Source organism: Thunnus maccoyii, chromosome 12, assembly GCF_910596095.1.
Source record: "Thunnus maccoyii chromosome 12, fThuMac1.1, whole genome shotgun sequence".
Classification (NCBI taxonomy): domain Eukaryota; kingdom Metazoa; phylum Chordata; class Actinopteri; order Scombriformes; family Scombridae; genus Thunnus; species Thunnus maccoyii.
Window position 1 is genome coordinate 28,544,621 of NC_056544.1, and position 21,538 is coordinate 28,566,158.

The 21,538-nt window shown below is 35.7% G+C and overlaps 1 protein-coding gene across 1 annotated transcript; it reads left to right on the top strand.

The window, feature by feature from the left end:
* The first annotated feature begins 213 nt into the window (after positions 1-213).
* On the top strand, positions 214-15,047 carry LOC121908338 (GTPase IMAP family member 9-like). Its single transcript, XM_042428255.1, has 6 exons — positions 214-502; positions 4,704-4,844; positions 5,443-5,505; positions 6,931-7,475; positions 10,281-10,527; positions 14,917-15,047. The coding sequence occupies exons 1-6, from the start codon at positions 214-216 to the stop codon at positions 15,045-15,047; spliced, it is 1,416 nt and encodes a 471-aa protein (XP_042284189.1).
* Positions 15,048-21,538: the final 6,491 nt, after the last annotated feature.

Sequence of the window (21,538 nt, forward strand, 5' to 3'; positions counted from 1 at the left end):
TTTTTAAAGGGAACATAACTGTGATTTTCTGTAATTTTATATTGATGTGATGTCAGATGTTTATGTTAAACATGGTCAAAGGTCCAAAACCTGAGGTGGAAATATGTGAAAATGTTCCCTGCATATCTAAATCTGGGGCTTCAGTCTGCTCTAAATGCTTCATTTGCAAAGTCACCCTTTACTTCGTGATAACATCAGATTGTCGTCACGACAATGGGCATGCATTGTGGTCATGCATTGTCGTGCATGCCCACTCCAGGCATGTTTGACGCCAGGAACAGTGAAGAGGAAACAGTTAAAGATATCGTCCAGTGCATGTCTTATGCTTCTCCTGGACCTCATATGTTCCTGGTTGTCATCAGACTGGGCAGATTCACAGAGGAAGAAAAGAAGACTGTGCAGAAGATTCAGGGAATTTTGGGAGAGGAAGCCAACAAACACAGCATGGCTCTCTTTACCCATGGTGACCTGCTCAGAGACAAAGGTGGAGGATTGTTCTCAGGTGACTGAGCTGCCCAAGAAGATCAGAAATATAATACCTACCTTTCTTACAAAATGTTTCATAAGTGTTTTCTGAGCTGCCTCCGCTAAGGTTAAAGTTTGGTTAGGTTTAGGCACAAAAACTATTTGATTAGGGTAATATCTGCACAAGATAGCCAAAACATATTCAGCAGTGTCACAGACAAGAACAAAGATGTTACTGTACCAAATTGATGTGAATATGAACATTATGATTGTATATTAAATCTGATATTAATTGAGTTTTCCTTTTCTAAAGTAATTCAGATGTTGAATCTCTATATGGACAACTGTTATTGTTCAATAAAGGATTTAAAGGACAGTTTCTGATTTTTTCATGTATATCTTAATACAGTACTCACATGCCATATACGGTATACACTGAATCATATGTTATGACCAATGCAAGTCATATATATATATTATTGTTGGACGTAATCATTCCCTCTGAATCAGAATCAGAAAAAGGTTTATTGTCAAGTAAGCATAACAATCAAAAATTAGAAGGTAAGAGAAAAAAACGAGTATCTATACAAATTAAATAAAATACAACTACCACAAAAGACAGGTGATTTAAATATATACATATAATTTTACAACAGAGAAGTAAAAATGTATTCTCTGTGAAAAGAGCTGTTGAGTTTTAAAAATAATTTACAAAATAATATATAAAAATATTTGAAATGTTCAAATATTCACAGTATAAACAGTATATGTAATGTGCAAGTCTAATAATACAAAAAATACAAATAATTGTGTTAATGTAACACTACATGTTAGATGTGATGAGTTCACGGATGTGCATTAAAAGATTATGAGATTTTATGTCAATATAAGGTGTGATGTCCATGACAGTGAGGGTCCTGGCAGTGGCGGATTTAGTGACTTTAGGGCCCTATAGGTAAACTCAGTCATAGGGCTCCTTCGTGCCTTTCTCTAATTGAGAATTTTGGTATTATGGTGGTAGACGGAGCACTCAAAACTTTAACCCATTAATACCACACTAAACATAGTCTGTTAAAAAGTCCTGCATTAAAAAATGTACTTAGGTAAAAGTAAATAAGTATTATAACACAATGTACCTACATTAACATTTGTTCAAGGTGGAGCTCATTTTAAGTGCTTTATATACTGCTGGATAGTTTTAATATATAATAATGTATCATATTTTATGTGTTGGTAATATATTTTGTGTGTAAAATCTTGATCTGTAAAGTCACCAGCAACTAGCTGTCAGATAAATGTAGTAGAATGACAAGTACAGTGTTTCCCTCTGAAATAGAAGGAACTTAATCATCCTAGTAGGAGCGGAGAGGAAGTATACATTTGCATTAAACGGAAATATTAAAGTAAAGTACATGTACCTTTGTACATGTACTTTTGGAGGTTGATGATTTGCATAACTGTAATTACTGATCAGGTTTTTCTGCTTCTGCTATCTGCTGACACAAACTGCTCACTGAACCAGTCAATGAAAAATGATTCAATTAATTTATTCAAGTGAGGTAGGCTACTTGTACTTTAGGCTATTTGAATATTTTCATTATATGCTACTTTATATTTATACTCCACTACATTTGGGTCTTACATTGACAACATTTCTTTTAAAAAAGTGCTTTGCAGGCCTTTTGTAAGTAATTTCAGGGTATAATGAGTTAGAATAGTAACATAATTTTACATGTTTCATATCTAAAGGCTTCTGATCTTGACTTGAAACAGTCCCTCATAGAGCAACTACACTGTAAAAGATAAAGGAGAGAATTCACAGTCCCAATTTGGCAAGAAGTAGCTCCTTGGGCAGTTTAATCCCTTGTTACAATATTTTCCATTTTGGCTGTTTATAAGCACTTGCCACTTTCATTTCTACAGGAAACAGTACAGTGTCAGTGTGTTGATTTATTTAAAAGCCCTGCTGGAAGTCAAACTCAGAAGTGTTTTAAAAGCTTACAATCTTGTGAAAGTAACATCTATTGACTGGGTTTGCAGAGCCCATGTTCATTTGTCATCATATTGTGAACAGAGAGTAGGAACTGCAGTTGAAAAGGCCGACTGCACCCTATATGTGCACATTGGCAATTAAAAGAACGTGTGTCATTTCTTGTAAATGCTGATGGGAGAAGTGAACAGGGTGTACTGTTTATCTGAATGAGCTCTGAACATGCGGGAGGACTGGATATTCAAGCTGTGCTAAAAATAAAATAGTACAAACGTGTAAATTACAATGTTCCATTTAAGGGTTGAATTAAACATATAAGAGTGAGAACTTTGTGGGAAAAGAAATTGGTAAAGTTAACCAGTTAAGAGGAGAGTGTCAGCTCAAACACAGTTGGGCAAATGCTGAAGCACAAGAAGATTGCTTGTGAAAACCTTAACTTAAACCATTTTAATGTATCTCTGAAGCACTAAAATGTGGAAAATCTCAAGCCATCATATCACAAGTCATGAAGGCAAACGACTGCATCAGCCCTTCACCCATTACCACATACTACAAATACTATAAATCGCAATTTTTGAGAAAAAGCTGCTGCAATATCAAGCAGTTTTGGCTGCAATAATTACAATAAAAACTCTGCATACTACAGGTAAAAAAAATACTTACAATACTAAAATAGAGTACATTTCAAAAGTACCCCAAAATAGATGGGCAATATACTGTAATTTCACTATTTTTAAGTGTACCTGAAGTAATCTTTGTACCATAAATACTACTCAAGTGGTTTTACAGTACTTAAATATTCTATTTCTGAATATAGTAGTGTACAATAGTGTATAATAGTATATAATAGTACTATATCTCTGAATATAGTAAATGGTAGAATTAACTTGGTTGACCTTTTGTAACTTTTCTTTCTTTCTTTGTGGCATTTCTTTCAAATGCTGATGGGAGGAGGAACAAGGTTTTATATGTACAGTTACCAGAAGGAATCCTGAAAATGGAGGAAGAATGACTCTGTACTTTGGTGACAACAGTGTTTTATGGGTGTGGTTTGTTGCATGAAGTTATATAAAGAGGCATCGTGACAGATAGAATCTGAAATTTACCTCTTCACTTCAGCAACAGATCTACTCTTCTCTCTTTAAAACAAAAATGAACAGCAACACATTAAAACAAGGTAAGTCAATATATAACCATATTCATATTAATTTTTCTAGTGGACTAAAACTGATATCAGGGATAAGTCAAGGATGACTCTTAAATTGAGAATGTATAGAAATCAATGGAATAATTATAATTTCTTTTAGTTTTATGTCCAGAGGTTAGATGTATAAATGTGTATAAAAGTATCAATAAAGCACTTCCCAAACATGAAGTGATATTTATAAAAACAAAACACAGACTATATAATTAATAAAAAAAAAAGAATAGACACACTGACGAAACCAATGCCCGCTTCCCGTTTCAACCGAAAAAAGCAGGTGTTTTTAGTGAGACGTAAGGACATATGCAGCCACTTATCTGGCGAGAAAATCGGGTGTTTTTAGTCAGACATCGGACATTTACAGCCGTTTTTATTGTATTTTTTATTTTATTTTAACCCAAACCATGATCTTTCCCTAACCCTAACCAAGTGGTCTTTGTGCCTAAATCTAACCAGACATTAACCACAGCGTTGTTACACCATAAAACATCATTATTGAACGGACAGAAATGTTAATATGCTACGTTTGTATAAATGTTGATATGATATGTATTACACATGTTGAAACGTATATATTCAACGTTTCTGTGGTTTGCAGAAACATTAAATGCCAACGTTTTGTTCTGGCGACTGGGTTGTATAAATTCAAGCCCAAAAGACACACTTCCTTTCAAATCGCTAAAAACCCAAGAGCTGAACCCTGAAAGCATCCCCTCAGTCAGCTGATGATGAAACTAACCAACCAGGCTCCCATCAGCACTGATTCAAAACAACACATCAGAATAAAATTAATTATGAATCAGTCAAAAGATCTATATTTAGAACATTGGAGAAATTAAACAAAAACCCAAAGTAGACTAAATTGTTATTTGGCCCTAAACAGAGAATATAAACTGGCTGAGTATCTCCACTCTGTCAGAGCTATGAAACAGAGATGGATCTTGACCAAACACAGGCTCAGAGACCAACTAGGAGTGGAAACAGGAAGTTACAGATAGACATGGCTTCCCATAGAGGAGCGTATATGTGCTCACTGCTCGACAGGGGAGGTAGAGACAGAGATGCACTTCCACCTCCACTGTGAGAAGTTCTCTTCAGTAAAAGACTTCTACTACGGAAAAATAGCCAAGAAAATACCAAACTTCCTAACGTTATCCCCAGAGGACAAACTGGCAGTTCTCCTGGGTGAAGGAACAGCAGCTCCTCTATCAGCTAAATAAAATCATTGTCCCCTGTCGGTGTTAAAGCAGCCAAGAAACTGGACAATCAATTATTAAAGTGGTAGTTCCCACTAGTTCCTCAAAAACATTGATGGCATAATTGGCGTATCTAGTCTAGTTAATGTAAGAGTATGGTCTAGACCTGCTCCATGTGAAAACTGCCCTGAGATGACTTTTGTTGTGATTTGGCGCTATATAAATAAAATTGAATTGAATTAATGTCGTCAATATTATTTGAAAATCGATGCGTTTTGGTGAAAATTTCAGTCAGTGAGTTCATACTTTGAGCTATAATTTAAAATTATTGAGACAATACAACGTCCTCTGTCACACTATTCAGGCTACTGTAATTTGTTGAAAATTAATGATCTGTGTTATTTAATGTTTGTGTTGGTTAAAGGGCTATTTTAACCTTTGATATGTAACTGTTAGTGTATATCAGTAAACTGAGTAGGGTATTGTGCTCTTGGTCTGTTCTTTGGTGTAGAGAGTTGTTCACTGTATTATAATGGTACATTAAAAGATATGGTGTGCTGTGCTATTGTTTTTTTTTCTTTTTGAAGGTGGAGAGAGTAGCACTGGTGCCACAGTAGAACAGACACCCGATACTTCAGAGCAACCTGCAGGTACAAGACATTTTCTATTTTGTTAGTATATTAGTTGTTTATTTAGTTAATTATTGCTTAATAAATAATGGTTAAACGTTAGTCTTTGTGTCATCTCAATGATATACACCTTTGGTTTTATTTGAGGTTCATAACAGAACATTGTACTAAGCAGTTGTTTGCTCATTAGTTTGTTATTCACATGCACTAAAATTCACCAGAATGCAGGAAATCAAGTCTTTGTAACTAAAGTTTTCCTAGTGAGGAACCCCCAAACCCCCTGCTTAAAAAGTGGCCTGACTGGGGCTATATTTCACGCTATATTTCCCGGCCTGAATGATTTTCCCAGACCAGCCCTGCTCCTTGCACTTGAGCTGTGTGCATGCAGATAGGAGTGGGAGTGAGTTACTATGGTTACGGGATGCTCTGAAACTTTTTCACAATTCCCAATAATAGGTTTTTAGGTACACTACCATTTTAGGCTACGCAATGTTTTTATAAACATAATTTCAAATACTAAACAGCCATTCTTCTGATAATCATTCCCTGTCCTGATCCACCCAATTATAAACTGTTCTTGGTGCATTCTTGGTTTTAATAGCACCCTAAATCTAATTAATAGTGCAGGTGGCTGTTTCTTGACTTAATCCAAAATTGGTGTAGAAATGCAGGAAATTTGTTTTAAATTACATTTACATTTACTTATCCTATGTTTTGTAGAAAAATGTATGTAGCTAATATCTGCAGTGTATATCAAAATGTTACCCAAACACAAATTAGCAAGAAAAAATCTTGTGAAAAAGGTATTGATTTATAAGGACAGACAGAGGTCGAGTGGATCAATTTACCATGAATAATGCTCATTTTATTATGAACAAAAATAAGTACCAATAAAATATCCTCATCCCCGGGAACAACTCTCACTTCTAGTTGAAGTCAAAAGTTGGCAGCTCTGGAAGCTGACAGCGGTTTATGACATGGGCTGCAGCAGTTAAAACCAGTTATTAGTAGTTATTTTTTACAGTCTATGGTTAAAACCCTGTGAAATAGGTCTGTGTGTCAGCGCAGCTCCGTCTGTGTGTTTCCGGGTGGCACGACCAGTAACGTCGCCTCCATCCAGCCACAACAACAGCCACCGGAGGCCGAGACACAAACAAAACCAACCCATTATTGACGGAGACACATCTATTATTGATGTCTGAATTCAGCAGCTCAGTTCACATTATGATCCAGAATCTGACAGCTGGCCAAACAGTAGTGTATTAAGCACAGTTTTTGCGTTAAAAAGATAATTAAAGAGGGGGTGGGGGGTTACACACAAACAGGGTTTTGAAAAGGAGGCCAGGGAGGGGGGGGTAAGTCGCCGGCAATTGTATCAGGGTGACTGTGGCCCCCCCTGGCCACCTATTGGCAGCGCCATTGCTGATTGTTTGTCCTTTTTCTCAGTCTTCAGGTCTACACCTCCCACAGCCTCCAACAATAATGAGCGGATCAGGATTGTGATGGTGGGGAAGACTGGAGCTGGGAAGAGCGCCACAGGAAACACCATTCTGGGACAAAAGAAATTTAAATCTGAGTTCTCTGCTGAATCTTTCACTGAAATCTGTAAAAAGGCTTGTGGTGAGGTGGATGGACAAAAGGTTGCTGTTATCGACACTCCAGGCCTGTTTGACACCAGGAACACTGAAGAGAAAACGGTTCAAGATATTGCCCAGTGCATTTCTTATGCTTCACCTGGACCTCATATCTTCCTGATTGTCATCAAACTGGGCAGATTCACAGAGGAAGAAAAGCAGACGGTGCAGAAGATTCAGAAAATCTTTGGTGAGGAAGCCAACAAATACAGCATGGTTCTCTTTACCCATGGTGACCAACTCAAAGGGAAACCTATTGAGGAGTTCTTGAAGGGCAGCAAAGATCTGCAGGAACTTGTGGCCAAATGTAACGGCCAGTACCACGTGTTCAATAATGAGGTGGAGGATCGTTCTCAGGTCAGTGAGCTGCTTGAGAAGATAAGAAATATAAATATGACAAATGGAGGAAGCCACTACACCACTGAAATGTTCCAAAAGGCAGAGAGAGTGATAGAAGAGAAGAAACAACAAATCCTGAAAGAGAGAAAAGAGAAACACCGCAAAGAGCAGGAGAAAGTGAGGGAGAAAATGGAGCTCAAAGAAAAGGAGCCTGAGAGACAGAAGAGTGAAATGGAGCTGAAAATAAAAAAAATGAAAGAAGAACAGGATATGCAGGCCAGACAAGAAGCTGAGGAAAGTTCCTGGGTAATCCAATGCATCAAAACTATCATTGCGAAAGTTGTTGAGGCATTTGTTGAAATAGCTTTTGACGCTGTTAAAAAATTGTTTTGAAGTAACTGTTGAAGCTACTACAGAAGTGGTGCAGCAGTTTTCTGGGCAATTTTCTTTTTACTGCAGTGCAACAGATTGAACTGAAAACTGATTTTTATATACTAAGATTCAGTCATTTTAGCTTTGCATAAGAATTAAAACTTTTAAACTTTAGTTTAAAAGTTATAGAAAAAAAAGTTATAAAAAGATTTCAGTCTTACTGGTGGTATAAGCGGGTGCGGATAATTACTTCAGCAAACACTGTTACTTTGCAACTGGTGCATCTGTTCAAAGTGCATCAAATAAATTTACATTCTTCTAATGAAGAAGTCGGTCAATAATTGGCTTTTTTCATCATGCCATGAATATCTAGTTTCATGTTAAAGTAACTAGAGTGTCAGACATCACCAGGTTGAAGCCTTAAAAGAAAACCAATGAGGTACATTTAATTTACCAGACTTATTTTTCCAAACACAAGCAGACCATCCATGAAGGTTCAGGTCCAGTACTTTCTATTGATTATTACTATACATGGTGGATTGTGATGTTCTCTTCCTTGAATCAGTCATTGATTAAGTTAAAATTCCTGTAAACACAAACATTTTTTTATTAATTAATGTTGGCTTTTCAACTGGAAATGTGAAACATCACTTTCTTGCATTGCATAGAATTTATTTCATCAGAAAAGAACTTTGTGGTATAAAGTGAAAGATAAAATAAAATGAGATAAAATATGGACATTTATTCATTAAAAATGTAAAGTGTTGTGTGGCCTGTATAATACTTAACTTTGTTGTTTCTTTGTTGCAAAAGTATTTCTTGTTTCTTGTGTTTGACTGCATGGGCCTTAATGGAGACTAGTTCTTATTTCATAACAGCTAAAAATATGTTTGATCTTTTCATATCACTTTTTCAGTGTCAAGAAACATGAATTGTGATTAAGTTGTAATCATCATTGTTATAATCAGTGGAGCGAGGATTTATCATTTTCTTCCACAGAGCTGATATACTGGTTTAACAAAGTGATTGAAAAGAATCTGTAGATGAAAACATTGACCAGGAGTTTTGATGCATGTTTGCAAAATTAATAAAAATCTATTTGTTCTGTCTTTCAAAGTACAGATTAAAAAGTGGTCAGTGTGTTTATTTCAGAAATTCTATCAAAACCTCTGGAGATAATGTGAAACCACGACTGCAACAAATAAAATGATTTTATGAGCAGATTTAGAGACAAAACTACAGTGAAAACTAAAGTGAAGAAACACTCTATGGAAAGAGTGAATAACAATCCTGTTGTTAATTGAAGTGGTTAAATGTATAAATTAATCTGTTTCGTATGTGATACTGGTTACACTTGTATTATTATTTTATTATTATTGTTATTATAGTTATTTTACAACTTGCTACATAACATAAACCGGTTGGTGTTGAATACATTCTGTACTTATAACAAGTGACTAATATTCACCACTTTTGTTTCAGATGTCAACATGTGCTTTGGATTTTGGAAACTCTTTTAAAAAACTTGTCATTTTATAATCACATGTCTAAAAACTTGGATGGAAAGACTAAACATTGAACTGTACAAACAGGAAATTAAACAAGGTGAAAAACATAGGTGAGAAAGACTCTTTAACGTGGGAGTAGATAAGTATCATCACAAAAAGAAACTGAGCCAACGAGGACACTAGGTGGTCAAATACAGACATGATAAACTGGTGATAAACAGCTGAATATATGTCTTATATTTTTAAAAGTTTATGATTATACAAAAGGCTTAACAAGAATTGTCAGTATCAAATTCAGTATCAAGTTTATTCTCAGGTCTGTAGGTGAACAGTGTACTCATGTGCTCTGCTGAAGCAGCATTTACCTGAACTCCAGTTTTGGAAGAAATATTCAGATCCTTCACTTTAGTAAAAGTACCAATACAACAATGTAAAAATACTCCAAGTGAAAGTCCTGCATTCAAAATGAAGTAAAAGTATATATATAAATCTACTTAAAGTGTTAAAAGTGAAAGTGCTTGTTTTACAGAAAATCGGCCCCTGTGACTGATACATTAAATAAGTTAAATAAATTGCATTATTAATACTGAAGCATCAGTGTTAGAGCAGCATGTTACTGTTGCAGCTGCTGCAGGCGAAGCTAGTTTGAACTACTTTATATACAGTTAGCTCACTAAATAAAACAAAGTTCTGATGCACAAATCTGTTTACATGTTTTTGACATTGGTGTTTCTGCACTTCACCTCTGAGAGATCACATGTCAATCACCCAATTTGGTGAGGAAGCCAATAAATACAGCATGGTTCTCTTTACCGGTGGTGACCGACTCAAAGAGAGAACTATTGAGGAGTTCTTGAACGACAGCGAAGACCTAAAGGAACTTGTTACCAAATGTAACGGCCAGTACCACGTGTTAAATAATGAGGTGAAGGATCATTCTCAGGTCAGTGAGTTGCTCCAGAAGATCAAAAGTATAACAGAGAAGAATGGAGGAAATCATTACACCTCTGAAATGTTCCAGGCCGCAGAGAGAGCAATTGAAGAGGAGAAACAAAGAATCCTTAAAGAGAAAGAAGAGCAAATGTGCAAAGAGCAGGAGGAACTGAGGAAGGAAATAGAGGAAAAGTATGAGCTACAGATAAGGGAGCAGAAAGCTGACACAGAGAGGCAGAATCAATTGAGGGATGATCGTGAAAGAGAAATGGCTGAGAAAATGAAACAACTGAAAGAAATGTACAAGATGCAAGCCAGACAGACAGCTGAGGGGCAATCTTCAATATTAAACTGGATAATAGGAAAGGTGGCCTCAGTAATTGGGATGAAATAAAAACTGATCTGGTTTGAATAAGAAATTCTGACTTACTGATACTGGAGTGCAGCAGATTTAACTAACTGTTGTGACTGCTTTGAAATATTCAGTCATAGTTTATAATCATACATTTAGCTCATGGGTGTTAATAATTGCGCAAGATAACCAAAACATATTCAGCAGTGTCATAGACAAGAACAAAGATGTTACTGTTTCAAATTGATATGAATATTAATGTTATGATTGTGTATTGAAATCTGATATTGAATCATTTTCTGAGGTAATTCAGATGTTGTATCTGTATATGGACAACTGTTATTATTATTGCTCAATAAAGGATGTAAAGGACCGTTTCTGATTTTTTCATGTATAGCCATATACCGTATGCACTGAGTCATATGATATGAGCCATATATTTAATATATATATATATATATATATATATATATATATATATGTGTGTGTGTGTGTGTGTGTGTGTGTGTGTGTGTGTTTGTGTGTGTGTGGGTGTGTGTGTGTATATGTATACATATAATAGGAATCAGAAACAGAAAAAAGGTTTATTGCAAAGTACAAGGAAATTTGCCTTGGTGTTGTGGTGCATAACAATCAAAAATTAGAAGGTAAGACAAAAAGCATGTATCTTTACTAAGTGACTACCATAAAATACAAGTGATATAAATAAATAAACAAAATTTTACAACAAAGAATAAGTAAAAATCATCAGTGTCTCTGGGTGGGAGAGAGTCTGTGTCAGTGAGGATCCCAGCAGGGGCAGATTTAGTGATTTTAAGGCCCAAGGCAAACTCAGTCATGGGGCTCCTTTGTGCCACCTTGATGGTGGTAGACGAAGTACTCAAATCTTTAACCTGTTAAAACCACACTAAACACAGTTTGTTAAAAAGTCCTACATTCACAAACTGTTCTTGTGAATACCTATTATAACACAATGTACCTACGTTTCGGGGGAGTTGTTTTGATTAATAGAAACCAGCATTGACTTTTGGACAGTTCCAAGCTACAAAATGTTCAGAGCCCCATTTCAAGCCTACAGTGAATGTTTGATATTCAAAGGATTAAGTTTTTAGTTTAATATTCTTTTTAAAATGTATTTGTTGTTGTTGTTGCTACATTCGTGATCAGATGTAGGAATAAGAAACATCAACACAGGCCCTCGGTACAATGTTACAATGAACACTTTTTTTTTTTTTCTGGACATTCAAGCTGTGTTATATGCTGTGCTAAAAATGAAATGATACATCCGTGTGTGAATCACATATTCAATTTAGGGTTTAATTATACATACAAGAGTGAGAACTTTGTAGGAAAAGAAATGTATAAAGTTAACCAGTTAAGAGGAAAGTGTCAGCTCAAACACAGTTGGGCAAAATGCTGAAGCACAAGAAAAGTGGTTGAAAAAACCTTAATTTAAACTGTTTTAATGTATCTCTAAAACACTAAAATATGGAAAATCTCAAGCCATCATATCACAGGCCATAAAGGCAAACGACTGCATCAGCCCTTCACCCATTACCACATACTACAAATGCTCTGATGACACTGCCATACTGGGATTATTATATGATGACACATGGCTTCTTGACATTTTGACATAATATATAATTATACAAAAAACAATTATTATTTAGCAATCTATCCATACTACAGGTAAAAAAAATACTTGCAATAACAAAATAGAGTACAATTCTAGTCATCAGAAGTGCCCCAAAATAGATGGATAATATACTGTAATTTCAATATTTCTAAGTATGCCTAAAGTAATCTTTGTACCATAAGTACTACTCAAGTGGTTTTACAGTACTTTAGTATTCTCTCTGAATACAGTAAATGGTAGAATTACTTGGGTGCCCTTTTATGACTCAAGCTTCTAGACCTGATCTATAAACAAACTACACACACCTAGATTTCACTGTGCTAGTTGTCAACAGTGTGATGTGGGTGTGAAAGGAATCCTGAAAATGCAGAAGGACCGGATTCTTACGCCATCTAGATTATAAAGATAAAATGAATCACAGTGAATCAGTTAAGGGTTGAATTAAAACACATGAAAACTTATTGGAAAAAGAAATAGAAAAGTTAACCAATGTTAAATGTAATAATTAACTTTGCGGAGATGCATCATTTTTTCATTGTCATTTTTGGGTGTTTGCTATTGCAAAAAACAATTAAAACCTTTATGTAGCATATAAACATAGCATTTAAACAAGTCTGTGAAACTATGTATTATAGTACACCATGGTATGTATCTAATGGGGCTGGTTGCCACTAATTGTTCGTAGCCTTCCTCACCTTTTTATGAAGTTGCTGATATATTTAGCTATATGATGATTTAATAAACATTGCTCTTTGTAGTACACACCATTGCATTTGTGATTATTCAAGGGCTCTGACACTATTAGCAATGTTTTCCAGCTAAATAAAGATAAAACCAACATTAATTACATTAACCAATCATGTAGAATTAGACAATGGCAGTTAGATGTCTGCATGTCGAGGTGTCCTTAGGCAAGATACTGAGTGGCTGCTCCATCAATGTGTGTGTGTGTGTGTGTGTGTGTGTGTGTGTGTGTGGATGGGTGAGTAGCAAAAAAACATTGTTAAGTACTTTGGTTAAAAATGCTATATAAATGCAGCTATTTAACCTGCTCAGACCACTTCTTGTCGCACATGCTGATGCAGGGCAATTTTCGACATCTCCAAAATCACAAAACACCTTTCATTTATGTTACATTTTGTCCCTTTCAGTTTGCTACACGTTTTTTTTTCATTTACTGCGGAATGACATGAGAATCAAAACACAATTTCTAAGGAAAATTCTTACCGATAATATCATCCATCCAGATATTGTTGGGCTGCATCAACATCCTATATGCTGTGAACAAATGAAACATCTTGAAAACATTTTAAAATAGGTTTAAACAAAATCTTGTTTACTTTACGCACAGCTGGCACAGCGTAGATACCTTCATTCATCATTGAAATATTTTGATAAAACAATGAAAGAACTTTTCCAGCAAATTTCCAAACCAAATTTTGTATATGTTTAAGGATATTGTGTAAGCTTAAAATCACAAATGAGGACTTTCAAATATGCAAAGGAGGAGTAGAACTACAGAGTTTATATGTCAGTTATCCTATAGGCTATTAATTGTTTGCACAAAATAGGCGGCAGCACACATGAGAACAGATCAGTTGTATTTTCATTCTAACATTGTCAGCATATTTTGGAATGATGTATATGAATATTTGGGTTGTCCTGAATTTGTATTTTAAAAATTCAGGTGCTTCACAGAGGTGAACTCTTTTCTCTCTTTCACCTGTTTCACCTGTTGCTGTGTTTAAAGGGGATAAGAGAGGCTCATGTGGTTGGTCATTACTGAAGCTCCACCTGCTGACTTTGTGTACCTCCCACTAATAATGTCTCTATTTCTCTTTGTGCCTGGCTGTGCAAAAACAGGTCAATAGAGCCCAAGGACGTTGGGCTTTTTTGTTTTTATGTACTTTAACCTGTTGATTCTATTGCACAACTGAGGACTGTTGATTCAATCCTTGCACAGGTTATGGATCTTCATTGTTTTCATGAAAAAAAAATGAATTAATGAAATATAACACTTAATCAGTGTTTCATTTTCAAAGTTGTTTTAACATAAAGGTGAACACAGGTTTTTACAAATGTCTTTAACACATAATTCACATCTTACAGTACAATAAACAGTCATTATGTTAAAACAGCCAGTTTGCAGTCATGAACCACAATTCAGCCATATATAGCCTTAGACTTTGTAGCAGTAAGTTTTATCTACCAAACCTTTTGCAGATCACACATAATATGCAGTATGTCCATATGAATCCACTGTGTTTTACACCTAGAGGAAGGACCATCAGTGTCTACAGTTTTCTCTGATAGCACAAGCATAAACACTGAAACTCACACATTGTACCTACAGAATAAGTTTGATGTTTTGATGAGTCTTTTGGTACTAGAACCATAATGATTCAGACATCAAAGATCAAGTCAAAAATATTAAAATAGTACAAATAATCCAGTATGGTTCTTAGAACTCTCCTTAAACAATAACTTTGCGCCTTTTGGGCCAAGAATCTTAAAGAAAGACGAAACACTCATGTACCTTAAAACTGTGTAATAGTTATCCATCCCTAATGTGGACTAATTGAACATATTTCATGAATGCACATAACACTAATTGTCTGTCCCTTTTTTCAATTGTTGGGTCTACACCTCCCATAGTCTTCAACAATAATGAGCTGATCAGGATTGTGTTGGTGGGGAAGACTGGAGCTGGGAAGAGCGCCACAGGAAACACCATTCTGGGACAAAAGTGCTTTAAATCAGAATTCTCCGCTCACAAAACGCTGTGAAAAGGCTTATGGTGAGGTGGATGGACAAATAGTTGCAGTTATCGACACACCGGGCCTGTGTGACACCAATAACACTGAAGAGGAAATGGTTAAAGATATTGCCCAGAGCATTTCTTATGCTTCACCTGGACCTCATATCTTCCTGGTCGTCATCAAACTGGGCAGATTCACAGAGGAAGAAAAGCAGACTGTGCAGAAGAGTTCTTGAAGGGCAGCAAAGATCTGCAGGAACTTGTGGCCAAATGTAACAACCAGTACCACGTGTTCAATAATGAGCTGGAGGATCGTTCTCAGGTCAGCGAGCTGCTCGATAAAATAAGAAATATAAATGAGCAGAATGGAGGAAGCTACTACACCACTGAAATGTTCCAAAAGGCAGAGAGAGCGATAGAAGAGAAGAAACAACAAATCCTGAAAGAGAGAGAAGAGCAGAACCGCAAAGAGCAGGAGAAACTGAGGAAGGAAATAGAGGAAGAATATCAGCAACAGCTCAGAGAGGCATTGGCTGACTTTGAGAGAAAAACTAAATCAGCGGAAACCATGAAAAAGAAATCAATGAGAAAATGAAAAAACTGAAGGAAGAACAAGAAGAGCAGGCCAGAAAAGAAGCCGAGGAGAGCAATTGGGTCATCAAACAGCTGAAGTCATTTTTTCAGTGGTTGTTCCCTTTCTCACATTATTCTTACACGCCAACCCACTGGAAAAATAATTGAATTAGTGGACTAATAAGTAAACAATTTGTCTTAATATGAAAAAAATAATGAAGATCTATTCTGAGTAACAAGTATGACAAACAAGAGAGAGGAAGAGAAAACAGTTAAACGGCAACTGCTACAAATAAGATGATGATGAGCAGATTTAGAGTCAAAACTAAAATGAAGCAACAGTTTTGAAAACTATGGAAAGAGTGAATAACAACACTGTTGTTAACTGAGGTGGTTAAATGTATAAATTGATTTGTTTCATACATGACTGGGCTGGTTACACTTGTTATTATAGTTATGTATTCAACACCAATCAGTTTATGTTATGTAGCAAGTTGTAAAATACTGTACTTGTAATAAGTGACTAATATTCACCAATTTTCATTCAGATTTCATCATGTGCTTTGATCATAGGTAACTATTTTTAACTTGTAAATTTTTAACCACATGTCTAAAAACTTGGATGGAAAGACTAAACATTGAACTGAACAAACAGGAAATTAAACAAGGTGATACTCGAGTGAGAAAGCCTCTTCAACGTGGGAGTAGATAAGTATCATCACAAAAAGAAACTGAGCCAACGATGACACCTGGTGGTCAAATACAGACATGATAAACTGGTGACAAACAGCTGAATATACTTCTTATATTTTCAAAAGTTTATGATTATATAAATGGGTTAAAAGGGATTTTCAGTATCAAATTTAGTATTAAATTTCTTCTCAGATCTGTAGGTGAACAGTGTTCTCATGTGCTCTTATAGCAGAAGCAGCATTTACCCGAACTCCAGTTTTGGAAGAAGTACTCTGATCCTTCACTTAAGTAAAAGTACCAATACAACAATGCCAAAATATTCCATTGCAAGTGAAAGTCCTGCATTCAAAATGAAGTAAAAAAATTGTGACTGACACATTAAATAAGTTAAATAAATTGCATTATCAATATTGAAGCATAAGTGTTAGAGCAGCATGTTACTGCTGCAGCTGCTGCAGGTGGAGCTAGTTTGAACTACTTTATATACAGTTAGCTCGCTGAAAAAAGTTCTGATGCACAAATCTGTTTACATTTTGTTTTTACATTTATGTTTCTGCACTGCACCTCTCAGAGATCACATCAATCAAATTGTGTGGGCGGGACTGTGTGGCCTTCTTTATCTCTCTCTTTCATCAAAATCACATACTTCTGCTTTTTACTTTTAATATGTACTGTACCGCAGCTGCCCACAAAGTGCATACTGTTGCATGCGGTATGATACAATTAGGACGTACTACTTCCATCTATCTTTGCGGCTTCCGTCATTGCATTGTCGATGTGCTGTCATTGGTCTGTACTCTCTCAGCGGCTCAGTCGATGTGACGTATCTTCTGCTGTGCAGATTGTGGGTCAAAATGCACTTGACTTTCTATAGAGAGCCTAAGTGTCCCCCCCTCCACTGTCCACCATGGGACCTTATTTTGAAAAAACGATAGTCAACGGTGGGAGACAAATGATTTTTTGATCCCGTTTGAATTGTGCCATGAATTATACATATGATGTCTGTCAATTTAAAAGATAATGTTGCAAGTCAAGAAAGTCGGTTTGGTGTAAAACTGTTGAAGTATCATTTAGTTTTGTGTGAAACCGCTCAGTGATCAACATCTCTCATCTCGCACAATATACGTCACCAACACCAACATGACTAGCTAACTTAGCTATGTTACACACATGAATGTATCTTACCCAATGTGTTTCATCCAGCGACTCCTGGTCCTTTTGTCAGCTGGGAAGCAAAAGAAATAGCAAGACCCGTTGCTCATGTAACTACATCCTGTTAGAAACACACGGGCATCGCACTAACGTTATCTTCAGCAGCTCTGGGTAGCTTGAGGAGAGAGAAAGGTATGACGTCACTTTTGGGTATGTAGTCTTTCTAATTACGTATTTTCACAGTCTTATACTTCAACAGTTTTAAAACAAATTGTGATTTTCTTGACTTGCAACATTACCTTTTAAATTGACGAACATCATATGTGTAATTAATGGCACAATTCAAATGGGATTGTTGTGACAGAACACTTTTATTAATATAAAACATAACCTTGTGTGGGCACTGTTATGGAATTTTCCATCTTTAGGAGTTACAAATTGGGTTACATTGGGTCAAGCCTGGGCCTTGAGGTCACAGAGTAAGCAACATCAAGTCTTGCAGAGAGAGACACTGCTTCTCCTTGGATATGCAGCTGTCCGTGATGTTTGGGAAAGCAGAGATCTCTCTGATAAAGGGTAAATCAGCATTGCTATGGTTACCAAGGTGGGAGGGGGCATTCCTAGACAACACAGATAGGTGAATGCGTAGATTCTATTTGACACAATCTGATTGAAAAATGGAGTTCCTTGTTTAGAAACTAGTGAACCAATTAGACTAATTTTTCATCTTGTAGGCTGTCCTACTTAGGTTAAAGACTAAGAGTCAGACCCTCAGTGGGCAGAACAGAAAGAGACAGCATCACTGCTGCTGAACTGCAGCGAACATCTCTTTGTTGGCATCAATGGAGATGGTGCTTTCAGTGAAGAGATAAGAGGAGTTTGACAGAAATCAGACCAGATTATCTCAGTTTCACAGAGCCGATAGTCTGACTCACAGCCACATCTTCAGATAATTCCAGGAAATGAAGCTACTGGTGTGCAAAATTTAAACACAATATTTTATGTACCGATTGCGCATTATAATTCCTCTCCTCACCCCATCTTTACCACTCAAAAAAGTATTTAAACTATTTACAAAGAAGTTCAAGTATGTAAGTATCTGTTGATTTATTTAAATTTTCTGCAACAAATGAAACTCAAAAGTGTTTTATAATCTAGTGCAAGAAGCATGTGCTGTCAGTTGACATGGGCATCCATGTTTACTGATATTATTCAGTGAGTATAGGAGTGGCATTTCTTGTAAGTGCTGATGGGAGGGGGAACAAGTTTGTCCATTTACAGTTAACAGAAGGAATCCTGAAAATGCCAAAGGACTGGATTGTGTGAAGCACTGAATTACAACATATGAAAACTTAGTGGAAACCGAAATAACAAAGTTAACCAATGTTAAATGTAATAAATAAATTTGAATTAGTCTTTATAAAATTGTCAGTGTATAAAAATGCATAATTTTCATTGTCATTTTTGGGTGTTTGTGATGGCAAAAAACAATTAAAACTTGTATGTAACATATAAACACAGCATTTAAATAAGTCTGTAACACACATTTGATATCATGGTGGTTATAATGGTACATTAAGCAAATTATTCCTCTTGTTTTATTTATGAAGGAAGAATGACATTGTACTTTGGTGTCAAGAGTGTTTTATGGGTGTGGTTTATATGAAGTTATATAAAGAGGGATTGTGGCAGACAGACTCTTAAATTGACCTCTTCACTTCAGCAGCAGATCTGCTCTTCTCCCTTTAAAACGAAAATGTGCAGCAACACATTAAAACAAGGTAAGTCAATATATAACTATATTCATCATATTAATTTATCTAGTTGACTAAAACTTGTTATGTTTTGACTGATATCAGAGATCAGTCAAGGTTTTTAAAGACATAAGGCTCTCAAATTGAGAATGTATAGAAATTAGTAGAAAAATGATCATTTCTTTCAGTTTTATGTCCAGAGGCTAGATGTATAAGTGTGTATAAAAATATCAATACATCACTTCTTAAACATAAAGTGGTATTTCTAAAAACAAAATGTAGACTACACAACTAATAAAAAATAATTGAAACACTGACTATCAAAAAAATAAGATAGATGCACTTCTCATCATTACTTCTTTCTTTTGGCTTGTAGCAAAGTTTCATAAGCTTTATGTTCAGCCATGAGCCTCTTTATTGACACTTTTGCTTCATCTTCTCTTATTTCTCTCTGCCAAACTTGAGGATGGCTGCAGTGAAATTCCACTGACTGCATCGCGTTTATTGAAACCTGTAGCACACTGTACTAACTGCACCATAACTGAGACATTATTAGTCCAATCTATCCCCTTTTCTTTAGTCACAATATAAAATTATGCAAATACTTGTATTTTTTTTCAATACATCTTTTATTTACATGGCTATTTGAGCATAATGGGGCCCTTTTGTCAGTGCTGGGCCAAACACAGTCTTTATGCAATTTTCCTTAGATGCAATTCTATTTTTTGTCTGTCTGTGTCTGTTTGGTAATTTCCGGGCACCGAAGGTGCGCTGACATGGGAGGAGAGGCGCAGCTGAGGCGCATTTTTAAAAATTTTTTACTGGCTGGATTCTGCAAAGACCTGCCCTACTCTGCCTATGATTGGCTAGGACTTGTTGCCTTCCAGGTTATCATTTTTATTTTTATTTTTATTATTATTATTATTAATCTTTTCATTAAAGTTGAACACAAATTCTCTAATAGAAATTAAGGCAAGAATTGTGTTGACAACAATGAGATTATATTGCTAAGATAACCAAGTAATAACAACTCATGGTAATAAATAAATGGCAAGCAGTGGGTAATCTTAACTTAATTTAATAGCAACTCGTGGTAAGTCACGGCTTTTTCCATGAAATGCATGTACAACAATAATAAAAATATAGTAAATAAAATATAGACACATGTGTATACAGTATATGCAAAAAAACCAAAACAGTAGAAAATATAAATAGCTAACACATAGGACACATCATACATTACATATACTATATTAAGAAACAGAAATAGTTGTGAAAATTAGAAAATATTGGAAAAGGCAAGTCTATAAAAACCTGTCTCCAGTTGAAATGCGGGTGGAAAAAAAATAATGCCTGCCACCCTTTGACTCTTCAGGTACCATATCCAAGAAAGCTAAAGTTTAACTCCAGAGACTGTAGACTCAATCAGTCAATAAATAAATATCTACGACACAACAATGTTGCTACTTACCATTGTTCATGCTAATCTTTTGTTAATGTCTATAGTTCCCCTTACAAAACTATACAAAGTGAGTGCTGTTGTGGTGTACAGCTCAACTGAAAACAGGTTTTCTTATCTCTCTACATGGCTCTGCTGCACACATAGCATCCAATCATACTCTCTCACTCAGCGTCTCTCCCTGTTGCTGCATTTAAAGGGGATAAGAGGAGCTCATGTGATTGGTTATTACTGAAGCTCTTCCTGACTCCACCTGCTGGCTCTTTGTACCTCCCACTAATAATGTGTCTCTTCCACTTTGTGTCTGGCTGTTCATGAGTAGCACCAAAGCTGATGGTCAGGAAAATTGCAAAACATTGTTGGTCACACACACATGGGACATGCGCCAGAAACTGATTTGATTTTGTACTTTAACCTACTGAATCCATTGTACAATTGAGGACTGTTGATTCAATCCTTGCATGGGTTATAGATTTTTATTGTTTTCATAATTTGAGTTTAATAATCCAATATGTCCCTTTTTTGAGTCATGATATAAAATGTATGTTTACTTTTCATGGCTATTTTAATATAAAGGTGAACAGAGGTCTTTACAAACATCTTTAACACACATTTAACATCTTACAGTTACCAGAAACCATTATGTTAAAATAGCCAGTTTGCAGTTATGAACCACAATTTAGCCATATTTAGACTCACTGTAGCAGTAAGTTTTATCAACCAAACTTTTTGCAGATCACACATAATATACAGTATGTCCACATGAATCCACTGTGTTTTACATCTAGAGGAAGGACCATTAGTGTGTACAGTTTACAGCATCACGGACATAAACACTGAAACTCACACATTGTACCTACAGAATAAGTTGGGCGTGCTGATGAATCA

Bases quoted from the DNA above. Each gene is read 5' to 3' on its own strand.
- LOC121908338 (XM_042428255.1), top strand. From the start codon at position 214: ATGGGCATGCATTGTGGTCATGCATTGTCGTGCATGCCCACTCCAGGC. The intron at 4,845-5,442 runs GTGAAGGAACAG...TTCTTTTTGAAG, and splicing joins CAAACTGGCAGTTCTCCTGG to GTGGAGAGAGTAGCACTGGT. The intron at 10,528-14,916 runs GTGAAAGAGAAA...CACCTCCCATAG, and splicing joins GAATCAATTGAGGGATGATC to TCTTCAACAATAATGAGCTG.